Source organism: Oryctolagus cuniculus, chromosome 4 (assembly GCF_051225735.1).
Source record: "Oryctolagus cuniculus isolate XC-2025 breed Fujian yellow rabbit chromosome 4, ASM5122573v1, whole genome shotgun sequence".
Taxonomy (NCBI): domain Eukaryota; kingdom Metazoa; phylum Chordata; class Mammalia; order Lagomorpha; family Leporidae; genus Oryctolagus; species Oryctolagus cuniculus.
The window spans coordinates 142,124,097-142,150,363 of NC_142870.1; the positions used below are offsets into that span (position 1 = coordinate 142,124,097).

The 26,267-nt window shown below is 51.5% G+C and overlaps 1 protein-coding gene across 18 annotated transcripts in view; it reads left to right on the forward strand.

Annotated features, from left to right (window-relative positions):
- The window catches only part of NMNAT3 (nicotinamide nucleotide adenylyltransferase 3), a 94,293-nt gene extending 68,305 nt beyond the window's left edge, over positions 1–25,988 (forward strand). For 5 of the 18 annotated variants that reach the window (XM_089331148.1, XM_089331147.1, XM_089331149.1 and 2 more), the window contains 4 exons: positions 6,384–6,618; positions 16,808–16,991; positions 21,505–21,587; positions 25,071–25,988. In XM_089331148.1, the coding sequence (XP_089187274.1) occupies positions 6,612–6,618; positions 16,808–16,991; positions 21,505–21,587; positions 25,071–25,414 (618 nt within the window). In that variant the 5' untranslated portion in view covers positions 6,384–6,611 and the 3' untranslated portion in view covers positions 25,415–25,988. Of the gene's footprint in view, positions 1–6,383; positions 6,623–16,807; positions 16,992–17,876; positions 17,957–21,504; positions 21,588–25,070 lie in introns of all 18 variants that reach the window. The other 13 variants (XM_089331152.1, XM_089331154.1, XM_089331153.1 and 10 more) reach the window with 4 other exon arrangements.
- Positions 25,989–26,267: the final 279 nt, after the last annotated feature.

Consider the following 26,267-nt stretch of genomic DNA (forward strand, 5'->3'; position numbering starts at 1 on the left):
TCTGTCCCTCTGTAACTCTGTCTTGCAAACAGACAAACATGTGAATAAATAAATAAATAAGAAACAAAGAAAGACTCTTTGCACAGAAAAAAGGAAGGGAAGTCAGGGCCTCACCCGAGGAGGGAGGGCGAATGACCCTGCATCAGTAACGGCCACCATGGTCCCAGCAGCCGCCTGTGGTCCCCGAGGGCCAGCCTGGATGTGTTCTCCCTCCTCCAGGCTTCCTCGATCCCGGCACTCACTGGCCTTTGAAACGCATGGGCACTTCTGGCCAGCCGGTGCAGACACCAGCAGTAAATGAGCTGTCTCCACTTCATTTGCACCAGCAAGGCCAAGAGCACTCTGGCTAAAGATCCTGAAAAATGTAAGACTCGTTCCGTGAGCTCAGAACCAGATGAGGAAAAAGGCAAAGGGTGCCTGAGTGGCCTCGGGCCTCCAGCGTCCCGTCACCACCTCTGCCAGAGCAGGTTCGCCGGCTTCGTGTGGAGGCCAGGCTGGGAGTACTCCTAGGCTTTAGTCGAGATCCTGGTCACCTTTTTCTTAAACGACTCTATTACCCCAGCTTCCTTTTCTTGTTGGCTTGATCCCCGGCAGCACCTGCAGCTGTGGCTCGTCAGATTTCTCAGGTTTTTGCCTTCCAAGACCTTATTTCCCAGGGAGCCTTTCAGCCAACACAGGGCAAGAAAAAAGGAAATGGACTAAAAGATGCATGAGCTGGGCAGGAGCCGGACGGGGCACCCCCCCCCACACACACACCCAGGGCCACCAAGCTCGTCCCAGAATTGAAGGCCACAGTGGCAGAAAGAGAATTAGTAATGAGCCCGGGCCACAGGGCTGCCACAGCTGGGCATTACCTAGTGCTTCCCACAATTGTTTTGACACATGTAGTTTTATTTTAAATACCTATGGTAATTCTTAATAAAACGCTGATAAATGTGCCAAGGCAGCCTCTGTGGAAATAATGAAGTTTTTTACAGTTTGGAATGCTATTAAGTCTTTGCTTCACGCTTTGTGAGGCTGCTAGCATTTTAAACAGCAATAACATTTTATTGAAGCCCGATCATGCTGTGGGGATGTGGCCTCATTTTCTCAGGTCAGTGGTAGAAGGTCGGTTTCTCTGTCACCCGCCCAGCCTGGCCTGGTTTGGGACACACATAGACACTCACAGAGGTGGGGCTGGCTAGCAGTTGGCATCTTAGGCCTGGCTGCCATAGACCTCCATTGTCAGTCCAGCTCGACAGACCCAGGTTCAGATCCCAGCCCTGCCATTTCCCGGGAGTGTCACTGTGGGGGAATCACACCACGTTTTTGAATCCCTGTTCCTGTCTCAGTTGTTGTTGCATAACAAACCACCCCAAACCTGGTGGTATAGACCAATGGCGTGGTTAGGATCACAGATTCAGTGGGTCAGGAACCCAGAGCACAGGGAGTGGCTTGTCTCTGCAGTCTGGGGGTACCAGATGGCAGGAGGCAGGAAGTGTCGGAAGCGTCTTCACTCACACCCCTGGCAGTCGGTGCTGGATGTTGGAGGGGCAGCCACTACTTATACACACAGCCGCTCTCGGGGTCTCTGAGCGGAAGCTGATTTGGACTTTCCCAGAGAGGCACCTGGGCTCTAGGACCGAGCGTCCCAAGACCGGAAGACAGAAGCGCATGCATTTTGAAGACCTGAGCTCAGAAGTCAGCCAGCATCATTGACGCCGCTGCGTCTAGTCTGGAGCCTGTCTCGGTCCACGAGGAGGGATGCAGACTTCACCTCTCAACGAAGGAGTGGCCGGGTCCTCCAGGAGCGTGCAGGGGAGGGGGTTGTGTCATGGACGCGTTTGGAAAGGACAGTGTGCCACAGTCCTCTCCTCTGTAGAGCCCGCCAAGGCCGGGGAGGGGAGGGAGTAACTGCTGAGCACCAGTTAGGCCCGGGAGTGTCCTCGTTCCCCAGTTCTAGTGAAAGTACCTGGGTCTTGCCAGTGCACACTTTTTGTTTCTCTCAGATCAGACTTCGGCTTCAACTGCATAAAAACCACAGAATGTCAGTGGCATGCAAGAATGAGCAGTTCCTATCTTGAGCAAAAGTCGGTGGGTCGGCTGGAACAGGTTTGCTCCTCCTCTCCTGTTCTGGGGTCTGGGAGAACAGGAGGAGCAGCGGCTACCTTGTGTATCCTTCTCACGGGACAGCATAGCAGCAAGCAAGCAAGCAAGCAGTGTGTCAGTTTCTAGCCTTGTCCCAAATGCTGACATCCCATTGGTCAAAGCAAGTCTCAGGGCCAAGCTCAAAGTCGAGGAATAGGGAAGTACAGCCCGCCTTTGTGTAATAGCATTGCAGCAGAGAGAGGAATCAGGACCAATAATTCAATCTACCATAGCCATTTTCCAGCACAAAGAAAATTGGATAAGGATATTGTGGCATTACAGCTAGTGTTCAACATATAATCTTGGATGCAAAATACCCATATAAAGTGGTAGGTTATCAAATTGCTAATAAAAGAATAATTCAACAAGACCAGGTAGCACTTATGCCAGGTATTCAAGGACAATATACCATAAAGATACCTATTAATAAATCGCATTACTAAGACAATAGACTTTTATGAAACCTAAATCATCATCTCAATACACACTTAAAAGTCATTCAATAAAATCCAACACCTACTCAGGGATTTTTTTTTTTTTTACACTCTTAGTAAATTAGACTTCTAAGGATACTTTCCGCGCATGCGGCATAATGGCCTAAACACTGCAGGGGTGTCTCCAGGAGCAGGGAGCAGAAGGCAGTACCTGCTCACCACTGGCTTCCCGCGGCATTAGCCGCAAATAAGAAACACAGCCACAGGAAGGAGACGAGGATCTCATTACTTGTAGGGGCGTTACTGTGTCCCTAGGAAATCCAGGAGAAGCATTGGAAAACCGATTAGAACTAATAACAGCAGTAAAGCAGTCCCAATTCAGAATAAACCAACCGAAGCACAGGATTCCCGATAAAACAATTGCAATGCAATGGAATGGAAAAGCTGCACACACACACACACACACACACACGATAAAATACAGTGAGAAAAGGAGAAGATCCCACCCACAGGAGCAGCAGCCAAGGACACCCAGGGCCGACCTGCAGCAGGTGCAGCAGGTGCAGCAGGGCCTCCGGGGGCAGCTCTGCCCTGTGCTGAGAGGCTCTGGTCCTCCAGCTGCTCACAGGAAGCGTCCTCTAGGAACCGGCTCTCCGGTGACAAGGCCAGAGCATGGGAACTTTCCTGTATCTTTCAGACCTGAGAGAAGCAGCCCACAGTTGTCCTGGACGACTAACCAGATGCTCCGAATGCTCTCCCCAGGCATTAAAATGTTATTTTTTTTAAAAAAGTGATTACAGGAGTGTAATACTGACTCCAGATGGCACCACGGAACATGAAGTTGATAAAATATGCAATAAGGGAAAAACAAAGAAAATCAATGGGAGTCAGGCAACAGATTATTTAATTAAAAGAAATGGCACATTTAACATATTTAGAGGGGGGAAAAAGCTGTTTGATTTCCTACCTCATTTATTTCACCTGGTAAAATAGGAAAGGTAAAACCTGGCATAGCGAATTCCCTGTCAGTGGCTTATGTTTCTGACCCGCTGTCTCCCTCTCTAAACTACACAAGGAAGTACGTGTATTACTCAGAGGCAAAGAAAAAAATACTGAAAACCTAAATGCTGCCTTTGTCTTTTTGCTGTGAACAAAATAATTAAATAAGAGCTTATTCCAGCACCGACAGGGCCACCCAGGAGCTGGCCCACCAGAAGGCACAGGTGAGATGAGAAGGGACTGTAATTCCAAGGAAGGTAGCAGGCTCAGAGCGAGGGCACGCGGCCCTCCACATAAGAAGATGATGAGATTTTTCAAACTGGAGAGCGTGCAACAGCAGACGGACAGCCTGTGCTGCACAGGGGCCACCTGAGGACTGAGACGTGTGTTTGGATTAAGAACAGCATGGCCCAGCGAATGCTCGGGGAGCCAGCGCAGCAGGAGGCTGCTGCTTGCAGCTGAGTCGGAGGATCAGAACACCTGTCCAAGGATGTCTTCCAGAACCAAGGACGAAGATGAGGAGGTGACAGTTAGGAGACACAGAGTGCTGGTGCAGGACAGAGGAGCAGAGGCGCAGTGAGAATCCAAGACACGTCCCTAGGCCGGGACCTGAGGCCTGACTCTGCATGGAGCAAGGGAGACTGAGCTCCGGGCAGCCAGGCAGGAGGTGGCAGGGAACGTCCGTGATTCTCCCTGGGACTGCCAACAGACGCAACAGGCAAACACTGGCGATGCTTGTTAAAGAGTCCGTGCGTAGTAAGGAGATAAATGAGCGATGGATGTGAGCAAGCAGTTCGCAAAAGGAGAAACATAACCAAGTAATAAAGTTACATAATTAATTCTAAATGCACATTGTAAACCACAAAAGCTCCCTACAGACTAAGAAAAAGGTGTTTGAATGACTACTACCAGCAATGGTTGGTAGATAAAGTAATAGCATCTTTCACACCTGCTGGTGGCGCTCTCTCCCTGGTCAGAATTTCTGGAGAGTGGTTTAGCAGCATGAAGCAAAAGACCCCCAGATGTTCAAACCAGTAATTTTCCTTTCTAGTAATTTATCTGGAAAAATTTTGTAAACCTTGCAATCAGGACCTACAGAGATGGTCACCATATATTGATTCTCGCATAAAAATTTGTATTTTAATTTTTATTATCTTTGTCATTATGTAGCCTTAAAAATGATGTTTTCAAGGGTGCCAATGACAAAGAAAAATGCTTATAATGTACCCTAAATAAAGAGGATACAAAAGTAGGTTTACCTTGTAAAAAGAAAGATATATAAGAAAAAGACCATGAAAATGAACCAAAATATAGAGTATTGGCCTCTTAGATTTGTCTTATTAATTTTTTATTAAGTTACACCTTTTAGTTTATTGCAGTGTTTCTACAATGTGAACTCATTTCTAAACTTATATTTATATTAATAAATATATGTAAAATTTTATTTTCCCAGCAGCTTCCTGAAGTGCCCTCATGTGTACGTACATTTGTGTGTATACATATCTCTGCACACATGTACTTATAATACACAGACACTCGGGAAGTCACCTTAAGGCTTAGAGTGGGACTTTTCCGTCCTGGATTCCTGGATCCCAGCAGTCATTCTGTTTCGTCTGTGTTCTCTGGTTTTCAACTCCCTACTTCCAGATAGCATGTTCAGACCGTGGTGCCTCTGTTTTCAGATGTAGGTGTTATCTGTTGGTTTCCAATTATGAAAAATGAGAAGTTAGCTCCCTTGCACCCTCACCTTCATGCTTGACCACATGCTGATGCATGCACGACTCCAGGTTGAATTAATAGTTTTGTTTATATTTATGGCTGTGTAAACAGTGCCAGCACCACAGTCCACTGTAATTCCATTTTCTCATACAGACTTTGGTTTTTCTAAGAGTTAATTGGTTCATGGATTTGGCTCCTTATACCTATCACCAGGTCTGTCCCAAATTTTCCAAAAGAGCTCTGAAATTCTTAATACATGCTCACCAGGTGAGCTTCTCTTCCTGTTTCCTGGTGTCCCTGGACTCTCCGGCTCCTCTCTGGACAGCCAGCTCCGTATTTCCGCTGTGACACCGTCATCCTGGCATGTCCTGGGATTCCCCGGGCCAGTGTCTGATCCAGAGCCTTTCTTTCCTGGATCCCATGCTTTCTGCTTTTTTGGTGGATTCTCTTGTTTTGGTGGAGTACATCCTGCAGCATCCTTCTGAGAAGGTGTGTGTGCGTGTATGTGTGTGTGTGTGTGTGTGTATAGAGAGAGAGCGTGCGCGTGAACAGGTGAAGTTTCTGAGATCTTGCATATATGAATGCAGCTTTAGTCCACATTCCCCTGGAAGGGGCAGTGAAGTGTAGCCCGTAGGCCAAATCTGGTGCACAGCCTATTTTCATTCATTTTACATTTTAAAAGTTGTTTGGCTAAAAAAAAAAAAAAAGAATTTTTTTAAATAGACTGTGGCAAAGATTGCATGTGCCCCCAAAAGCCTAAACTATTTACTGTCTGTCTCTGAATTGAAAACATCGGCCCGCCTCTGCCCTGAGTGATTGGATGTTTGGCTGAAGGCAGAGTTTTAGGTTGAATCCTTTCCCTCTGACCTCTGGATTGCAGAGCTGCTGCTGAGAAGTCCAGTGCCGTCCTGCTTCCCGGGCCTGTGTGCTTGACGTGGAACGTGGGGACCTGAAGTGTTACAATGGATTGCCACGGCATGAGCCGTCTTTTGTATTCAACGTGCTGAGTTCTCAGAGAGCAGTGGATTCTGCAACTGTGCGCCCTGGTCTGGGGAGATACTCATCCTGTTTAGCTATTTCCTCCCTGTTTTTCTGTCCTTTCAGAAATTCACATTAGACAAGTGTTGGAACTCCTGGCTCGAGCCTCCAGTTTTGCCTTCCTTGCAGCCTGTGGCTCCCTCACGTTTGTCTTCTGGTCCTTCCTCCGCCTGACTCCCTCGCTGCTGCCATCCAGCACAGTGTAAATCAGTGAGGGCAGGGGCTGGTCCGCAGCATCATCACCTGCTGCCCTAGACCCAACGCCACCCCCAGCAAGCAACGCGCAGCTGGCAAATGTTGAGTGAGTGAGTATTTTTCGACTTCTATGAGCCCTTCCTGATTTCTGGCTGTCTCTTTAAAGCACGCCATTCCTGTTTTGTGAGGAGCATATCCCTGCAGTATTTCTGACACTGCTCCTTGAAGGGTTTTGAAATCGTCTCTCTGTATTGCCTTTGAGTCCTCCAAGTTCCTTCCCTCTGACAGCTGTGGTGGTCACTCTCGCGGTAGGCCACCTTCTAAACTGGGTCCCTTCCTAGGCTGTCCACTCGGGTTTGCAGACCAGGCCCGGGTCCTGCATGCAGGCCAGAAGCTCTGGGTGTGTGGGTGAGGCTGATGGACCTCGTGGCCATAGGCTCAGCTCCTAGGTCCAAAACCCCAGACGTCAGCCTGTGTTGGTGTCTCCTCCTGGGTGGAGAAGTGTCTCTGACTAACCTGGTACTCTATTCTGGGAGACAAACCTAACCCTACTGACTTACGGATGTTCTTTCCCTGTCCCTTCCTCTGGGGGTCAGGATCCTCTCTTGGCCCAGCCTAGGCAGAAAGCAGATACCTGGAAGAAGAAGGTAGGTCACCGGTGGTCTGGGTGGACCTGAGGCTCCTTAGACAAACTGTCAACTGGTCCTCCTGTTTTCAGGCCCTCTGGCACCCATACATAGAAAGGCCCCTAATCCTCCAGTTTGAGCCACTCTGGGCTTCTGTGTGCACAGCTTGCCTCCTTTTTTTTTTTTTTTTCCACAGGCAGAGTGGACAGTGAGAGAGAGAGAGACAGAGAAAAAGGTCTTCCTTTTGCCGTTGGTTCATCCTCCAATGGCCACCGCGGCCGGCGCCCTGCGGCCGGCGCACCGCGCTGATCTGAAGGCAGGAGCCAGGTGCTTCTCCTGGTCTCCCATGGGGTGCAGGACCCAAGCACTTGGGCCATCCTCCACTGCACTCCCTGGCCACAGCAGAGAGCTGGCCTGGAAGAGGGGCAACCGGGACAGAATCCGGCGCCCCAACTGGGACTAGAACCCGGTGTGCCGGCGCCGCAAGGTGGAGGATTAGCCTAGTGAGCCGTGGTGCCGGCCACAGCTTGCCTCTTATTCACCTCCCCCTCTGCAGGCTCTGCTTGGTCTATTCCCAATGCTCACCAGCTCTCCAGCTTCCGACATGGTGTGGACTTTTCCCGATGCTCGGCTCCTCTTCCACTGGGTCCTTGTGATTTCACTGCTTTTCTTCCTTTATTGCCATTTTATAAGGTCCTAGAGGAGGTGAATAAGAACAAGGAACTCTGTGTGCCATGTTAAACTCACAGCCATGAGTTGCTTTCATAAACCCACAGGGAGGATGGTACAGCTTGGTGCTGAGATGCTAGGTGTCTCATCCCAAATTGAAAGACAGGTTCATGCCCATAAGGAGCTCTGAGACCCATAGGAAAGACAAGGGCAGAGAGATCATTACCATTCAGGTGCTGTGAGGGAGGTGTGTCTGGACAGCTGAGGGCCACGGGAGAAGTGCCTGGTGAAGGCTGGGGCAGGGTGGGGGGTGGAGGAATCACCCAAGGGCAACGTTGGGATTGTGACCAAGAGCGGCGGCGGAGGGAAAAGGCTGCACTCATGACCACTGGGAAGGCAGGAAGGAGTTTTAGCTCAAATTGTTGTTCTTATTGACTCTCCGCCCTGTGTTCTATAAGAAAGCATTGATTTCTCAGTGCACGACCTGTGCTGTCAGGATGTGCTAAACCAGCACAGGTGACACCTGGGTCTCCAGGATGCCCAGCAGAGCTGCCTGCCTGGCCCCTGTCCTCCCACCCTGGTCCCCCTGGCAAAATGGGGTAATGTGAAGCTTAAATGCATGAACTCCCTGGAGGGGTTCATCCTTGCAGAACCCATCTCCTTTAAAGGGGAAAGGAGAAAGAGGTGATGCATGCCTTCTGCGTATTACAGGGGCTCGGACGTGCAGGACTATAACTTACTTTGCTTTCTGTGACACTGTGCTCTTGAGCCACCATGTCCATTTGTCACTTCAAGGTGGCAGTTTTCTAGTTTTCAGCTTAGTCTCCCGCAGGTCAGTTATTAATCAAGTTCATCTTCCCCTGCCTACCTCCCCAGGAGAGAGGCATCCTGGGCCGCCCAGTGCCGCCTAGCTGAGGGGCATGCCCTTGACCTTAGGTAACCTCTGTCCTCTCTGCCTCCAATCTGGAAGCCTCCTCAGCTGCTGTCAACTCGCACACCATGTCCCTGCTGCCTGGCCGCGTGCCTGGGCTCTCCCTGGTCGTGCCAAGGCCATGGAGGCTGGCTTTGGGCTGCCCTCCCTGCACCTTCTACTTCCCTTGGTAGCCATGCTGACTGTCCATTCTCGCCCTCCTCCAGTGCTCCTCTCCAGGAGTCTTGGCCACGTTCACGGAGCTCTGCCCCCACGCCAGTCTCTGCTCTTGCCTGCTGCCTCTCCCCTGCCTCACCCCACCTCACCCCCACCTCAGCCCCAACCCCTCCTTAGCCCACGAAGTGCCTTCATTCACTCCTTCAGATCTCTTCCTACTACTCCATGCAATTGAGGAAAATGTGTGCGCTGATTCCTGGGTTCTGGGTCTTAATAATTTTTTAGGGTTACTTTGGAACTTAAATAAATCTTCGCTGTCTCATCAAAGCCTGGTTGCTAAAAGCTCTACCTTTCATGAGTGTCACCCCTAAAGTGAGTTTGGGGAGCCACTTCTGGATGTGCAAAGCTGCACGTCACATCCTGATTCTCAGCTGGGGCCTGCCATGCCCTTGAAGCGGCGGATGCCTCAGCCCCCAGGAAGGAGGGCCCGAGGCAGACAGGACAGCCCAGGGTGGCCAGCATTACCAGGGATGCAAAAGGCACCAGAGAATGTCCAGCTCCCAGTGGGGCAGGCTCCTCTTTTTGAATCAACTCTCCCACTAAAATAAGAAATGGTAGGTAGAATATTTTTCAAGTTTCACTCTCCTTTTTTAAAAAATTTATTTATTTGAAAGGCAGAGGTAGAGAGAGAGAGATGCGTCTTCCATCTGCTGGTTTACTCCCAACTGGCTGCAACAGCTGGAGCTGGACCAGGCTGAAGCCAGGGGCCAGAAGCTTCTTCCAGGTTTCCCACATGAGCGCAGGGGCCCAAGGACTTGGGCCATCTTTTACTGCTTTCCCAGGCCATAGCAGAAAGCTGGATCAGAAGTGGAGTAGCTGGGACTAGAACCAGTGCCTATATGGGATGCCGGCACTGCCGGCGGCGGCTTTACCCACTACCCCACTGTGCCAGCCCCTCAAGTTTCACTTTCAAAGATGAAGGAGAAACCCCAGTTATCAGAATCATTGATAACTGAGGGCACTGGTCAGAGTTGCTCACTTAAGCTTTGTTTTGTTTTGCTTTGTTTTAATATTTTTATTTATTTATTCGAGAGGTAGAGTTACAGAGAGTGAGAGGAAGAGACAAAGAGAAAGGTCTTCCTTCCATTGATTCACTCTCCAAATGGCCACAACAGCTGGAGCTGCACCAATCCAAAGCCAGGAGCCAGGAACTTCTTCTCAGTCTCCCACGCAGGTTCAGGGGCCCAAGCACTTGAGCCATCTTCTACTGCCTTCCCAGGCCACAGCAGAGAGCTGGATTGGAAGAGGAATAGCCGGGACTCGATGGAATGCTGGCACTGCAGGTGGAGGATTAACGTACTGCGCCACAGTGCCGGCCCCTCACCTAATCTTTGAATCAGTGGCCACAGAAGCCATGAGGGCCATAATTCAAGGGATGGAGCCCTCCCAACCTGGGAAGCCTTTAGGTGACTTCCCCCCATTAAGCTGGACTCAATGAATTTAACAAAGTTGAGGAACCACATCTTCCAGGCCAAGCTAAACTGGGTCTTAATCCATCTCCTTCCCCTAATCCTGGACAACTTCAGAGAGGCCTTGTGCCTTGGTGCTGAGGCAAGCAGAAGGAGAAAGAAAGAATCAGTGAGCCCAAGGGAGAAAGGGCCACACATGAGCCCTTGTTTTAGCCAAAGAAGCTCCATCAGGAACTTGATTTTAGGTCACCTATGCCGTTTAATAATCCAGGTGCCACAAAAAGCAACCATGAAGCCTGGAGAAGCCCCCACCGATAACCAGGCAGGGGCACTGAGCAGCAACCATTCAAAAATAACAAAACACAACGACAGGAAGCCGTGTGACTAAGGACTAGCAGAACCAAGGCAGCAGACATGACCTGAACAAACTCTGCAGAGTACATATTCCATTATTTCTTTACCCAGTCTTCAGTCAATAGGCATTTAGGTTGATTCCATGTCTTAGCTATTGCGAATTGAGCTGCAATAAACATGGGGGTGCAGATAATTCTTTTATTTGCTGATTTCATTTCCCTTGAGTAAATTCCCAGGAGTGGGATGGCTGGGTCATATGGTAGGTCTATATTCAGATTTCTGAAGTATCTCCAAGCTGCCTTCCATAGTAGCTTTACCAGTTTACATTCCCACCAACAGTAGATTAGGGTACCTTTTTCCCCACATCCTCACCAGCATTTGTTTTGTTAGTTTTCCTATGAAAGCCATTCTAACTAGAGTTAGGTGAAACCACCTTTTGGTTTTGATTTGCATTTCCCTGAGGCTAGTGATCCTGAGCATTTTTTCATGTATCTGTTGGCCATTTGGATTTCCTCTTTTGAAAAATATCTATTTAAGTCCTTGGCCCATTTCTTAAATGAGTTGTTTGTTGTGTTGTGGAGTTTCTTGATCTCTTTATTTATTCTGGTTATTAATCCTTTATCAGTTGCATAGTTTGCAAATAATTTCTCCCATTCTGTTGGCTGCCTCTTCACTTTCCTGAATGTTTCTTTTGCTATACAGAAGCTTCTCAATTTAATGTAATCCTATTTGTCAGTTTTGGCTTTGATTGCCTGTGCCTCTGGGTCTTTTCCAAGAACTCTTTGCCTGTGCCAATGTCTTACAGGGTTTCCCCAATGTTCTCTAGTAATTTGATGGTATCAGGTCATGGATTTAGGTCTTTAATCCATGTTGAGTGGATTTTTGTGTAAGATAGGGGTCTTGCTTCATACTTGTGCATGTGGGAATCCAGTTTTCCCAGTACCATTTGTTGCAGAGACTGTCCTTGCTCCAGGGATTGGTTTTAGCTCCTTGGTCAAATATAAATTGGTTGTAGATGCTTGGATTGATTTCTGGTGTTTCTATTCTGTCCCATTAGTCTATCAGTCTGTTTCTGTACCAGTACCAGGGTGTTTTGATTATAACTGCCTTGTAGTATGTCCTGAAATCTGGTATTGTGGGAGAGAAAACATGCCGCTCTTTGTTTTTTCTCCTCTAGTTTGACAGGTACATTTTCCCCCACGGGGCTCAAAGCCGGATTCCCTCCAGGCTCTTCCTGAAGCTTTTTTTCACCAGTGGCTTGGGCTGCTGCAGTCTGGCCTCCCCTCGCTCTCAACGCTGGTGCAGAGGCTCTCAGCTCTGGGGTCCTAAGTTGTGTGTGTCCTCGCCCTCGACGTAGGTCCGCTGTGTCCCTCCAGTTTACGTAGTTTCCTCTGCTGTTTTCTCCCTAACTCTTCCCTGAGACTGTAATCTTTCCACTTTTTTTAATCTGTCTTCTCCTACACTCAAGCAGCAAGCACCCTCCCTACTCCGCCATCTTAATCCTATCATCACATTTCTATATACTAATAACAAATGTAAGAACACGAAATTAAAATCACCATGCCATTTACAATTGCTCTAAAGAAAATGAAACACTTAAAAATCTAACAAAACATGTGGAATTTGTGTCCTGAAACATGTATAGAATTTAAATCCTAAAAACTATAAGATGCTGATAAAAGAAATTAAAGGAGGAAGAGAGGAACCCTAATGCCTGCTTTGGACTGTTCAATGAACCAGAAACAAATTTGTCATGCCGAAAATAAAAATTACAGAAGACCAAGAACAAATGAAGATACAGAACATGATCATAGCTTGGAAGACTCAAAATTTCAACGAGTGATTTTGAATCAGATCAGCTGGAGCAAGATATAGGTTTAGTTATTTGGAATATAGATTAAATGAAATTATTATCTAGCATGGAGCATAGAGAAAGGCCAAGAGAAAGGGTAAGAGACACGGAATTAATATGTATCCAGTTAGAGAGTTAGAAAAGGAAGGAAAGAGGGCAGACAGTTTCTGGGGATAATTACTAAGAATTTTCCATTTCCAGTGAAAGACCCTAATCCACAGACTTAGGAGACCTTGTGATCCCAACATTATGTAGACAAAAGAAAACTGCAGAGCAACCAGAAAATTACAGATTACCTTCCCAGGAGTGGCAGTTAGACTTACAGAAGGACTGCTGTGATTTGGATGTGTTTTGTCCCCAAAGGTGCTAGAAGCTTGGTCCCCAGTTTAACGCAGTGGTCGTGATACAGCTGAGAGCTGGGGCCCAGTGGGTTTTGTTGGCACCACCCTCAGAAGGGATTAACTCCCATCTGGCTGGAGTGGGTAAGGTCTCTCGGGACTAGACTGGTTACAGGGAGAGCCAGTTGTCAGTAAGAACTGCCCCAGGCATTTGACCTCTTCTGTGTAGTCCACCAGCCATACTCACACCTGTCCCCGTGTCCCCACACCCACCATGTTGTGGCATAGGAGGCAGGCCCTTCCCAGAGGCTGAACAAAAGGGCAGACCCAAGTTTGGACTCTAGGCCTCCAAAACGATTATAATCACATATATACATATAATATATAATATATATAATATATATATATACCTAGTCTCAGGTATTTTGTCATAGCAACCCAGAATGGACTAAAACAGTGACACTGCAGCACCAACAAGGGAAGCCGAGGAAGCAGCTTCCTGAAGCTGCTTGCAGCCAGTCGTTTTCTCCCCAGTGAGACTCTCTTTCAAGAATGCGGGTCAGGCCCAGGGTGACGTCAGTAGGTGAGGGAGAGTCTACGAGGTGACTTCTGCAGGGGAGTGACTGCCAGGTAGGAGGCCCGATGTGCAAGGAGCAGGAAGCCCACGGGAAAAGGCAAATGCACGGGCAAGCGCAAATGAGCCTCGGCGTGTGAAGCGGGGCAGTAAGATCCAGTAGGACTGGGGGGAAATAAACATTGAAAATGAAAACAGCAACAACAAATACCCGGCGGGGGGGTGGGTAGTGAGTGGATGTTACTGGGGGAGATTAACGATCTAGATTGACTTTGGATAAAAGATTGTGTATGTAATTTATAGTCTGAGAGAGAAAAACATTAAATAGTAATTATCCAGAGAGGAAAAGAGAATCAAAGAAACAGAATGTGTGTGACAAAAAGAAAGCAAAATACCAGCGTTCACATTAAGTAAAAGTCAGTAGTTGTCAAACTTGAGCAAAAGTTTCTTAACCCAGCTCTAGGTTATGTATAAAAGTCTCGCCCAATTCAGAAGTGCAGAAAGGTTAAAAATAACAAGAGAGAAACAATGTGCCTTGTGTATTCTAACCAAAATGAACCTTTTGAAGCTCTATTATCAGACTGCAAGCAAAAGGAAAAAAATTACTAGAGATAAAGAGCCTGGTAAAAGTTATAAATGGGTATACTCTTGATTACACATCCTTGAAAGAACCAAATGGAAGAAAGAAAAGCCATAGTGGAGGATTTTAACATCTCTCTCGCTATTGCTAATAAAGCAGACAAAAAACTCAGTGAGATCATAGTTTTGAGCAAAGCAATTCATGATCCCAGCTGAATAGAGAGAGCGTTGCACCCAGCAAGCAGAACACACACTGGGATGTAAAGCAGGCGTCAACACACGCCGAGTGATCGCTTCCAGTGTAAGAGCAGCTCCAACTACAGTGCAGCTAAGCTGGAGATCCGCAACAGAAAGACACCCCACGTCACTGCGTGTGTATTTGGTAATTAGGAAAAGCACTTTCAAATAACGCACAGATCAGGGCAGGCGCAGTGGCTGCAGTGGGTTAGGCTGCCTCCCGGGTGCTTGCATCCCATACTGGGGGCCTGGAGTCCCTCGAGCCCTACCTCTGCTTCCCATCCAGCCTCCTGCTGATGCATCTGGGACACAGTAAATGCTGGGTGTGGTACTCGAGTCCCTGCCGCCTACATGGGAGACCAGATGCAGCCCCTGGCCCCTGGTTTCAGCCTGGCCCTGTCTGGGCTGTTGCAGACAGTTGGGGAGTAAAACAGCAGTTGAACGATTCTCTCTCTCTCCCTCCCTCCCTCCCTCCCTAACTCTGCCTTTCAAATAAATCAGTCTTTTAAAAAATTTCCCTCTAAGCACATCTGTATGTACTATTTTGTTTGCAGGATTTTCTGATTTCCATTATTATGTGTATTCTGATCATGACATATTGTTTATTTGAAAGGGAGAGAGAGGAGAGAGAGAGAGAGTGTCTTCCATCCACTGATTCACTCTCCAAATGCTCCCAACAGCCGGAGCTGGGCTGATCCGAAGCCAGGAGCCAGGAGCTTCTTCCAGGTCTCCCACATGGGTGCAGGGGGCCAAGGACTTGGGCCATCTTCAGCTGTCTTCCCAGGTGCATTAGCAGGGATCAAGATTGGAAGTGGAGTAACCAGGGCTCCAACCAGCACCCATATGGGATGCCAGCACCACAGTCAGTGGCTTCACCCACTACACCATGCACTCTGGCCCCATAAGGAATTTCAATTAAGTAATTAATTTTTATTCATTTGAAAGGCAGAGAGACACACACATGGAGAGATCTCCCATTCCCTGGTTCCCTCCCCAAATGGCTTTCTGCAAGCCGGGCACCATATCCAGGTGTCCCAGGAAGCTGTAGCTGGAAATAAAACCTAGTCGGCACTATGGGATGCAGGTGGCCCTGTGGCGTCTAACTGCTGAGCAAACACGCACCCGCCAGGGGAACACTTTGCAGCCTGCACTGTGTATAGCAGGAAAGAAGAACAAGACAAACTGCAAGTTAATTAGCTGAGCGGACATTAACAAGCACAGCAGAATGGCATCAAGAGAGCAGGACAAAACTAATAAAAATGAGAGCGAGAGTTGGTGAGATAGAAAACAAACATTCAGTTGGAAAAAAAAGCAGTATGCCAAAAGTTGGTTTCTTGAAAAGACTAGCAAAGTTCCAGACCCCGAGCAACACTGTGCAAGGGGAAGGTCAGGAGACGCCTCCCGCAGCAGCCGTGAGGAAGGCGTGAACAGATCGGAGCCTGTCACGGGGCTCCTGCCGCCAGCAAATGTCAGCCGGAGATGTCGTGGACCAAAAAAACACTAGAAAAATCTGAGCTGCCAAAAATTGTAATTAGGAAATGGTCATCTGAATCATCTTCTAACCATTAAATGAGTTAAATCAGTATTCAATTCTGCACTGATTAAACGCTGTCTCCTAAGATTACAATGGCGAGTTCTAGCAAACATTCAACAAGTGTTAGTTCCGCCCTTACACACAAGCCCGCTTAGAGCTTAGGAAGAGAGGGGACTCCCTGAGAGTTTTTTTATGAGGCTGGAATCACCTTGATACCGGAACCTGGTTAGGACAGAGAGAGAAAGGAAGAATACAGAACACTTCAAAAACAAAACAAAAAAATGAACCCATCAATGCATTAAAAAACAAAACCAAAAAAACCAGATCATTGTCCAGACCAAGTTAGTTTTACCTCAGGAATACATTGCTGGTTTAAGATCAGAAAATTAATCAATATAATCCACTCCATTAACTGGCTCAAGGGGAAAAACCACACCATCATTTCGAGTTGCAGCAGAAGCATTTGATAAAAGCCAACATTCGTCTGCGAGAGAATCCCTTAAACCAGGAAGAGCAGGAGTGTCTCCCGAAGTGACATGTTTGTCAGGATGGGCTCAGCTGGGCTCAGCAGCTGATCCCTCAGCTTCGGGGGCTTAGCGCCATGCAGCGCGTCTCTCAGAAGCCCCAGGGTTCCCAGCAGCACAGGCCCGTCTGTTCCCTTAGCCACGCTCTCTTTGGGACACTGCTGGCCCATCACCCACCGCACCTGGCTGTGCTAAATCCCATCCCCTCCCCTTCCTGCCCATGCTGCTGTGTGGAACCCCGGCCTGGGCGTGCTCTCACTGGAGATGCTACTCTGGGTTGTGGGAGCCTGGAGGGCAGGCCCGTGGTGGCAGAGGTCACCCTGGAGCTGACCCTCCCGGGGGGAGATGCCTAGGCCTGCTCCCACTCGAGCTGAGGCCCGGAGGCTTTGAGTACCCGCCTGAATCCTGGCTGCCGGGTGGCACCTGCAACACCTCTGCTCTCCCTTGCTCAGGAAAATACCAGGTGGTCGCGGGGATCGTCTCTCCCGTCAATGACAGCTACAGGAAGAAAGACCTTGTGGCCGCCCGGCACCGAGTGGCCATGGCACGGCTGGCCCTTCAGACGTCCGACTGGATCCGAGTGGACCCCTGGGAGAGCGAGCAGGCGCAGTGGATGGAGACGGTGAAGGTGCTCAGGTAACGGCATGCTCCTGCGGGTATGACGGTGTGACGTTTGCACAGCGCACTGGGTGACAGGGCTGTAGTGTTCCCCGGGGTGCGGCTGGACCTTTGCAGCCAGCACCTGGGGCGGGAGGGACCAGCAAAGTCACCTCTTGAGACGGGTCCCGAGCAGCACTGCTACAAACCATTGTCTCTGGGGGCACGCTTGGTGCCAGCACCCACCCAGTCTCGCTTCAGAGGCTGAGCCGCTGGGCCTAGGCCACCACTCCCTCTTCTCCACTCCTGGGATTATCTACAGATCCTGGATTCTCTAGATTCAGTAGGGAGCAAAAAGACTACACCTAGAAATGGCTGCCTGGGGTTTTCTCCTGAGTCATCACTATTCGTGTTCAGCGTGAGTGGTGCGGGTGTTGAGAAGCCCTGGGTCAGCCCCGCAGGTAGGACCACGGGTCCCCAGCTGGTGTCAGAGTTTGCCAGAGAAGCAGGAAGTTCCAGGAGGGGATTGTGGGCAGGCCTGCCTCATCACCTGTGATAGCCAGCTCGGCCGGGAGGAATTGCGGGCTGTGGGCTGTGTCTTTTCTCCATGTGGATGTGGTGGGAATGGCTAGGAATGGAGGCATGAGTGTCAGAGTGGAATGATTGGCAGGCTGGTTCATCGTGTGCTTTGGTTTTCACTGTTTTCTTACTTCAGAGTCACCTGGGAGGCAAACGCTTCCTTTGTTGGCTCAACGAAGGTGAGCGCGTTGTTGCCATGTCCTGGTTCTCACTGCTTATCTTTTGTAAGGGAAAGAACCATCTAGAAGCACTCGTGGTTATAGTGTGGCTTCCGAGCCATTGCCAAACCAAAAGAACAAATGGGACGTGAGTGTGAGGGTTCACACTGCCTTTGCTTTAAAACAGTCATCGGTGTAGACAAGGACGCATGTACCGGAAGTTACACATGGAATCAATGTACAGCCAGATCACCCTTTTACAACAAGGCACACAGTCCTCTCTTGTTTATTGCACACAGAGAAACAGCAGAGAGAGAGGAGCCCCCATCTGCTGGTTCATTCCCCAAATGCCCACAAGGCCAAATCTGGGGGACCCCAATTTAGGTGTCTCACGTGGGTGGCAGGAGCCCAACTCCTTGGGTCGTCAGTGCCACTTCCCAGGATCCGTGTTAGCAGGAAGCAGGAATGCAGGGGCAGGAGTGGAGGCCACATGCTCCCGTGAGGGACACAGGTGTGCTAACGAGGGACTGAATTGGCTGAGCCAAATGCCACCCCCATTAGCTGTAGTATGCCCTCAGAAAGGGAAGCTTGCTTCCCCACCCGCGAGAGGCTGTGTTACCTGGGCACAGGTGTCTGGGTGACTGGATGTAAGTGGCTTAGCCCCCGTGAGCCACGGCGCCTCACCTACCGGGATGAGGATGGTGTCACACAGTGGGCCGCTGTGATAGAAGTGGGCAGAAGACCTCGTTTACAATAGGATCTTGATAACCCACCTTCCCTGCATCCGTAACTCCAGCCCAGTCTCCCCGACAGGCAGAGTGGGTCATAGTGCCGTTCAGAGGAGTGAGGCTTCTGCTGTGATGTGCAGCCGTGAGCCCAGGGCCGCCTGAGCATGCACTTTCTTGGCTTACTCTGTCCCTTAGTCCAGTGCATCTCAGTGCTGGCTGTGCATTGGTGTCAGCGGGGAAAACTTTTACAAAAAGTCCGATTCCCTAAGTGTTATTCAGAGACTGGGTGTCATTGGCCTGGGTGGGACCTTGGGACTTAGTTTTTTTTTTTTTTTTAAGATTTGTTTATTTGAAAGGCAGAGGACACAGAAAGAGAGACACACATAGCAAGAGGGGGGGGGTCTTCCGTCTGCTGGTTCACTCCCCAAATGGCCACAACGGCCAGGGCTGGGCCAGGCCAAAGCCAAGAGCCCAGAACTCCATCTGGGTCCCCCACATGGATGGCAAGGACCGAGGTTTTTGGGCCATATCTGCTGCCTTCCCCAGCACACTGGCAGGGAGCTGGATTAAGAGCACCCTGTGGGTTCTTCTGCGTGGCCTTAGTGAGGGCCCTGGAAGCAGGTGACGGACGCTGAGACCCACCCAGAGAAGCTCTCAACCCCTGCTGCGGGGATTGCCAGGGAAGCTTTTTGAACATGCTCCCCCTACCCTGGCGGTTTTTATTTGTCTTGCATGAGCTCTAAGCTTGGTTGTTTTTAAATCCTGAATGATACATTGTGTGTGCGAATCATGGAGTAGACACAGTTTTAACAGAGAGCTGATGACTTTCCAGGGATCGGGAACCTGGCTACAATTGCAAGGTCGAGTGATTCTAGAAGCACGGTAGAAATCCGCCCCAGCGTTGGCTCCATTTAGCAGCACCCTGACTGGGTCAACATCGGTTTCTATCCGTAGTGTGACAAGTGGCTGTGGGACCTCCTGGGGGTGCTTTTTCTCCTTCTCAGGTAGCTAAGTTTTAAAAAAGCCAGGCCAACTCTCACTCCTGTAGGCAGTTGGTAACTTACTCTACTCACTCTTCCCCCGGTGTTGGGGGCAGGGCCGTGCGGCATGGTCAGTCGCCCCCTCCTGCCCCTCACCACCCTGCTGGACCCCAGGGTAAACACGATCTCAACATTGTCCTCATTCCACAGATACAAAGACTCAGGCTCAGAGAGGTGAAGCTGCTCACAGCCACACTGCAAGGGAGCAGGAGGCGGGGCTTCCCTGGAGTCCAGGGGACTGCTGAGGACACAGAGAACATGCTGCCGGGGGCGACTCCCAGGCCCTGGGCTGGCCACCCTCAGCCGGGCAGCGAGAGGAAGCAGTGCCCACCACCCCGCAGAGACAGAGCAGAAGTCCACGGGGAGGGAAACGCACTTGGTACTGAAAGTGATCATTCGCACCCCAGTGTTCAGAGATAGCAGCTACCACTGGAGTGAGGCAAACTGGAGCGAGGAGCCTCACGGTCAATCAGGTGACAGTCCCCACCTTCCAGTGATCACCTGTTACCTGTGCCAGGCACCGTCCTGTCTGCGCGGGCCAAGGCTGCCCCAAGTGAACCTCACAGTGGTCTCTAGGGTGGCCCTGCCCTCAGCCGCCCATTCTGCAGATGAGGAAACTGGAGGCGATTGCTCCAAGGTGGCGCAGCCACTGCTGGGAACCAGCACTCCAACCCAGGCAGCCTAATCCTGGACTTGGCCTGTACCCACACCTCTCCCAGTGACACCCAGCAGCAGCCACTTCCCCAGCACACGGCCAGGTAGAAGCCTAGTCTCATTTGTGGTCTCGCCAGTGACTCGTCCAAGGTGACACAAGCAGGGGAGGCTGAACTTGAACCCAGCCACACTGTTCTCTCCCAAATAGAGCTGTAGTAACTGCACCACCACGCAGTGAGTGCAGGTGCAAGAGCAGATTAAACAGGAAAGGGCGTTCAGGGCACACCTGTGTTGGGTTTTTAAAAGAGGATGATGGTGATGATGATGATGACACAGGGATCTCGATTTGTAGAAAGTGATGGCTTTGAAAGCTGGGCATGCCAAACTGGGGTCAGTCTGGAGACGCCTGAGACACTCAGTGCCAACTCCTGTCATCTTGAGCGCTGCCCAGTAGAGGGGGCACCACCCTTGCTCCTCACTGCAGGTGCAGAGAGCCATGCACACAGGGACCAGAAATCATGCACCTGGGGTCACACAGCCGGCCAGGTCCTCAGGCCCTGGCTCTCAGCTACCTGGTCCATCCCAAAGCACTGGCTTGTGATGGGAGCAGGCATCTTTTCCGAGCGCTGACTTGTGCCCATGTTTAGTGTATCTAGCTCATTTCCCTTCACCATGGTCTTTAAAAACCAGGTGTCGGGGCTGGCGCCGTGGCTCACTTGGTTAATCCTCTGCCTGCGGCACCAGCATCCCATATGGGCACCGGGTTCTGTCCCGGTTGCTCCTCTTCCAGTCCAGCTCTCTGCTGTGGCCCAGGAGGGCAGTGGAGGATGGCCCAAGTGCTTGGGCCCTGCACCCCATGGGAGACCAGGAAGAAGCACCTGGCTCCTGGCTTCGGATTGGTGTGGCGCCAGCCGTGGCAACCATTTGGGGAGTGAACCAGCAGAAGGAAGACCTTTCTTTCTGTCTCTCTCTCACTGTCTATAACTCTACCTGTCAAAACAAACAAAAAAAAACAAACAAAAAAACAGCTGTCATTCCCCGGACTTTCCAGATGAATGCTTGCATTTCGAACTCAGGACTTTGTGACCCTTAATCCCTGCTCAAGCCTGACTCCTGTGTCTCTTGGGTGAGAAATAGTGAAGAAAGGTTTGAGTGGGTAGATGTATGCTGTCTCCCCCCTTCCCCCCAGGCGGCACAGGCAGAGTTCCCAGCAGTGGCTTCTGGCAGTCTTGGCACCTGCCACGATGCCTGGCACACAGGGGGCCCCCACCAAATGTGGAGTAAGCAAGCTTAAAATGTACAGAAGCAGGTCGAGGCTTCCAGTCGGAGCTCCCCGGGTGGCTTTGGGGGCTGCAGGACAGACGCACCCTGAAGCCATCTGTTCACACCGCAGGCACCACCACAGGCAGCTGCTCCTGTCTTCAGCCCCGGCGGAAGGCCTGGACTCCATTGAGGCCCTGGCCCCGGCCCCAGCAGGTAGGTGCTGAGCTCGTCTGTGGGGGGCTGACATGTCAGGGATCCACATGGGAGGCGTGGGGTGCGGCCTTCCGGACACAGACAGGGACCTCCTGGAGGCCCAGTGGCCTGGGTGACCGCCAGGGTCAGGCGGTCGGATTACTCAGCAGTGGGCCGTCCACTGTAAGCTGGTGCCCGTCTGGGAGTTGCCGTCCCACAGGCGTTGAGCTGGCCCACAACTTGGGCTCATGACATGGATTATAGTCAGGGCCTCCCTGGGATAAACTGGTACCATTAGCCCTTTATACTACAAAACTGAACAGAGGGGCTGGTGCTGTGGTGTAGCCGGTTAAACCACTGCCAGCAACACCCCCATCAAATGTGGGCACCAATTCAAGTCCCAGTGCTCCACCGCCGATCCAGCTCTCTGCTGTGGCCTGGGAAAGCAGTAGAAGATGGCCCAAGTCCTTGGGCCCCTGCACACACTTGGGAGACCCGGAAGAAGCTCCTGGCTCCTGGCTTCAGATCAGCTCAGCCCTGGCTGTTGCGGCCATTTGAGGGGTGAACCAGCAGATAAAAGATCTGTCTCTTCCTCCTCTTCCTCTCTCTCTCTCTCCTCTGCTTTTCAATAAATTAAACAAATCTTAAAAAAAAAAAAATCAAATTGAGGCCTACTGGGGGGTGTGTTTCAGCCCCGGAGTGAGGGCCTAAAAAGGAAGAAGTGATATCGAATCAGCTGACAAAATGTGTGTTGCATTCCTCTGGTCTCCCCCTGCCTCCCCGCCATGCCCGGGGCAGGCTCTGCCCCTTCTATGTCCAGGCGTGAGCACCATGCCCAGTGTCCACCGTCAGCCTCTCTCCTTTCTGCATCATCTCTGGCTTAGCTGGCACTTCTGAGAGAGCTCTGCCAACCCTCCCTGAGCACGTCCCCGAGTGAGCCCGGGGCCCAGCCCCTGCCCTGAGCCTGAGCCAGGCTGTGGATGGAGGTGAGGCGGGCAGGCATGCGTGAGGAATCCTGCTCTGAGGAGGGGACCCCACCAAGACCTGCTGGGTGAGCGTGGTTGCTGAGGCTGGAGGCGTCTCGAGGCACATGTGGGCCACTGGGCCCCTGGAGAATTGCAGGGCCTCCCGGGAGAGGCAGGCAGCAGCAGAGTGGCCTGGAGACAGCGGGCGGGCGCCCCAGCCCTCACCCGTCACCTCCCGTGGGCGCTTGCAGTAAAGTTCCTGCCTGGGCATCTGGCTAAGGAAATCAGCAGCTACTGGGACAAAGACTGGCGCAGAAGGCTGTTTATCACGCAGCTTCCAGCTGAAGCACAAAGCGCCGTGTGTGTAACTTCTGCGTCCACGTAGGGATGAGGAGCCACAGGAAAGGTTCTGAGGGCCTGGAGAAGCATTTGGAAGGCAGTGGGAGCAACTGGGCAACGATCCTGCAGCTCTGGTCTCCAGCTGCACACAGGAAGTGGGAACCTGTTCTCACATCTGTTTCCTGTCTAAGTCACCGGGAGAGCCCAGGAGCCGTCCGGGAATACTGCAGGGCATTGCAGCAAGCAGACTCCTAGCTGCTGTGTGGCTTTTCTGCTTTCAGCACTCACATCTTTCCATGCGTTCTTGTGTTCTTCGCAGAGGAACGACACAGGACCCTGCGCTGTTCTTTTGTCTGCTCGGCCCTTCCCGGGTTTGCTGCTGGTTCTTCCTGGGTTGGCTACCCACCCTTCCACCTCCGTGGAAGGGCGGTTCCCCCTGCCACTTTCCCCACTTCCGCGGGGGAGCGGCACACCGCCGGCCGGCTCTCTCGGGGGCTGCTCAGGTGTTCCTTCAGATAGATGTTCCTGGTGCATGTTGTCTCTCTCCTCCTTTATAGTCCTCTTCCACCAATCCCAACTCTGCTACCCACATGCCGAGTACGCTGCTCTCCTCCAATCAGGAGCAGCTCCTGCTGTTTATTGGTTGAACTGGAGGCAGCTGTGTAGAAGCTGTTTCCTCCTCTCCCAGCGCCATATTGTGGGAGAGCAGATGCATACAATAAGTCTTAATTCGAGTAACTTAGTCTAGTCTGAGTTGCTCCCCACAGTGTTTGTGTGTATATGCACATGTGTGTGCGTGTGCGTATGCACATGCATGTGTGTTCCTGTGGACTGTTGTGCTCTGGGCTGGGAACCACCCGCTGAGCACCGTCTCTGGCTGCCAGAGTGAGTTTGGCAAGTATACAGGCTGCTGGTGCTGGTCGTCCACGGCTGGGGAGACTGAGCTGCAGAGAAGGAGCAGGCCTTACCTGGCGCCTGCACCACCGAGGCCAGGCTCCTCCGCCACACTCCGACCCTCTGGCCCAAACCAAACCTGCACAGCATGTTGTCCCCCAGCCTGGGGTAGCCCTGAAACTCCTCCCACCCGAGGCTTCCTGAGCCAGCGCCCTTGGGAGCCCGGCCTTTGCCTCTTCCAGGAATCCGTTTCCAGAAGGGCCAGAGATCCTGACGCTTGCTGGTAGCAGGCACTAGGATTTTTCTCTTCCAGATTAGCCCAGCGCTGGGAGAGTCACAGCCCAGCTGGAACTCAGCCTTCCAGCCAGGGTTGGCTCAGTCCCGGTGCAGTACGGATTCCTGCCAGCAGGCGGCGGCAGAGCCCAGCAGTTACAAATGCCCCGCCCGCAGGCTGCCTGGCCACCTGGGTGCTTCACTGTCCATGCAAATCTGCCTCCTGTCCCAGGATCTCCCCGTCCACAAAATGGACACGCTGATACCACCTCATGAAGTTGTCCTGAGAGTCAGCAGGTGTTAGAAAGCACTTGTCGACGGTGCAGATAGTAAGCACCCCGAGCATTGTCTTAGAACAAGTTCCAAAGGAATTTCCACCTTAATCACTGGTTCTAGAGAAACTGCCACGGAAAGGTCACAGCTGGTAAGGTGACCCAAAGAGCCCTTATAGTAATTTCCTTGAGATGTAACTTCAAGTATTTGAAAGGCAGAGTCACAGGGGCAGGCGAGCTTCCAGCTGCTGGTTCACTCCCCCAGTGGCTGCGATGGCTGGGACTGGGCCAGGCTGAGCCAGGAACTCCATCCAGGTCTCCCGTGTGGGTGCAGGGGCCCAAGCACTCGGGCCATCTTCCGCCGCCTTCCCAGGCCGTGAGCAGGGAGCTGGGTGGGAGGTGGAGCAGCCGGGCTGGCATGGGTGCTCACAGGGGATTGTGGTGGTGGCAGGAGGCGGCTTAACCCGCTGCACCTCGACGCCGGCCCCTGTGGTAAGTCTTTAGGATGACATTCTGTATAAAAGAACCAGGTCCCGGGTTCTAAGCGCATTTCAGGCGCGCAGTGAGCTGGCCGAGGCTCTCAGCTTGTTGGTCATAGGGCATGCAGAACTTCTCCTATCAGAAACTGGGACTCCTGGCGCACACAGCCGTGGGAAGCCTCTGCCGTTCTCCCAGGCAACGGGAGCCGAGAAAAGCATGCGGTGCGGGTGTCCCCCGAGGACCCCTGCATAACGTGCCGGGCGCCGCCCCTGTCTCCGCAGCCACGCCCGAGCTGAAGCTCCTGTGCGGGGCAGACTTCCTGAAGAGCTTCAGGGTGCCCAGCCTCTGGGAGGACGCGCACGTGCAGGAGATCGTGGGCAAGTTCGGCGTGGTGTGCGTGGGCCGCGCCGGGCACGACGCCGAGGCCTGCGTGGCGGACTCGCCCATCCTGCGCAGGCACCGCCACAACATCCACCTGGCCCACGAGTCGGTGCTGACCGCGCTCAGCGCCACGTACGTGCGCCGGGCCTTGGCGCGGGGACGCAGCGTCAAGTACCTGCTGCCCGACGCCGTCCTCGCCTACATCCAGGCGCACGGGCTGTACGGGGCGGGCAGCACGAGCTAGGGCGCGCGTTCTGCTCCGTGGGGCTCTTTTCCAGTTTCCACTGGTTGTCTTCCCGCGGGGACTCTGCTTTCCGGGAGAGACGCATTCTTTGGAGGAGCAGAACCCGCCTCCGATTCCAGGACAGACTTTGCCCACGGATGTGAAAGCCGCTATCGTGGACCGGGGTCGTCATCTGGCGGGTGGGGGTGTGCTGGGTGCAGGAGACGCCCTGGTTGGAGCACCTGATGCTAACGGAAGCGTCAGAAACCTGACCCTTCTCCCCCTGCAACCCAGCCTGCCCTGCGCACTGGCCTTGCAAAAAAAAAAAAAAAAAAAAAAAAGAAAGAAAGAAAGAAAGAAAAAAAGAAACTAACCTTTTAGTAAGCAGTGATCCTCGGGCCCTGTTTTTGATCTGGCGACCTGGTTTTTAACACCGCTCAGCCGCGCATGCCCAGGCTCGTGATTTCCAGGTTTCTGGAGAGGAATTGAGGCAAAACAGCTGCCTGCCTGTTCGACAGGATCTGTCTGAATGTTTTATGACTGCCTGGCTGTTTGAATATTGGCAAAGCGATAAATAATAAATTGACATCAAAAAGTATTAATGAAAAGTTTCTCTCTTTTCTTCCTTTGTTATATTATTAATGCCCTGGTGTACCAGCTGTTGCTCTATTTTTTTTTTTTTAAGCTGCTCCATGAAATTTGCCACTGTTTTAATCAGACCGGCCTGAATTTAAAAGTCCGTGTGTCCCATACTTGGAATGGAGGGAGCGATTGCTTTTCGGCCCCGTGCGTGCGCTTTTCCCATCTGATGCGCACTGGTTCCAAGGCTGTGCCCCCGCGGAGACTCCACGATGAGAACAGGGGTCTCACGTGT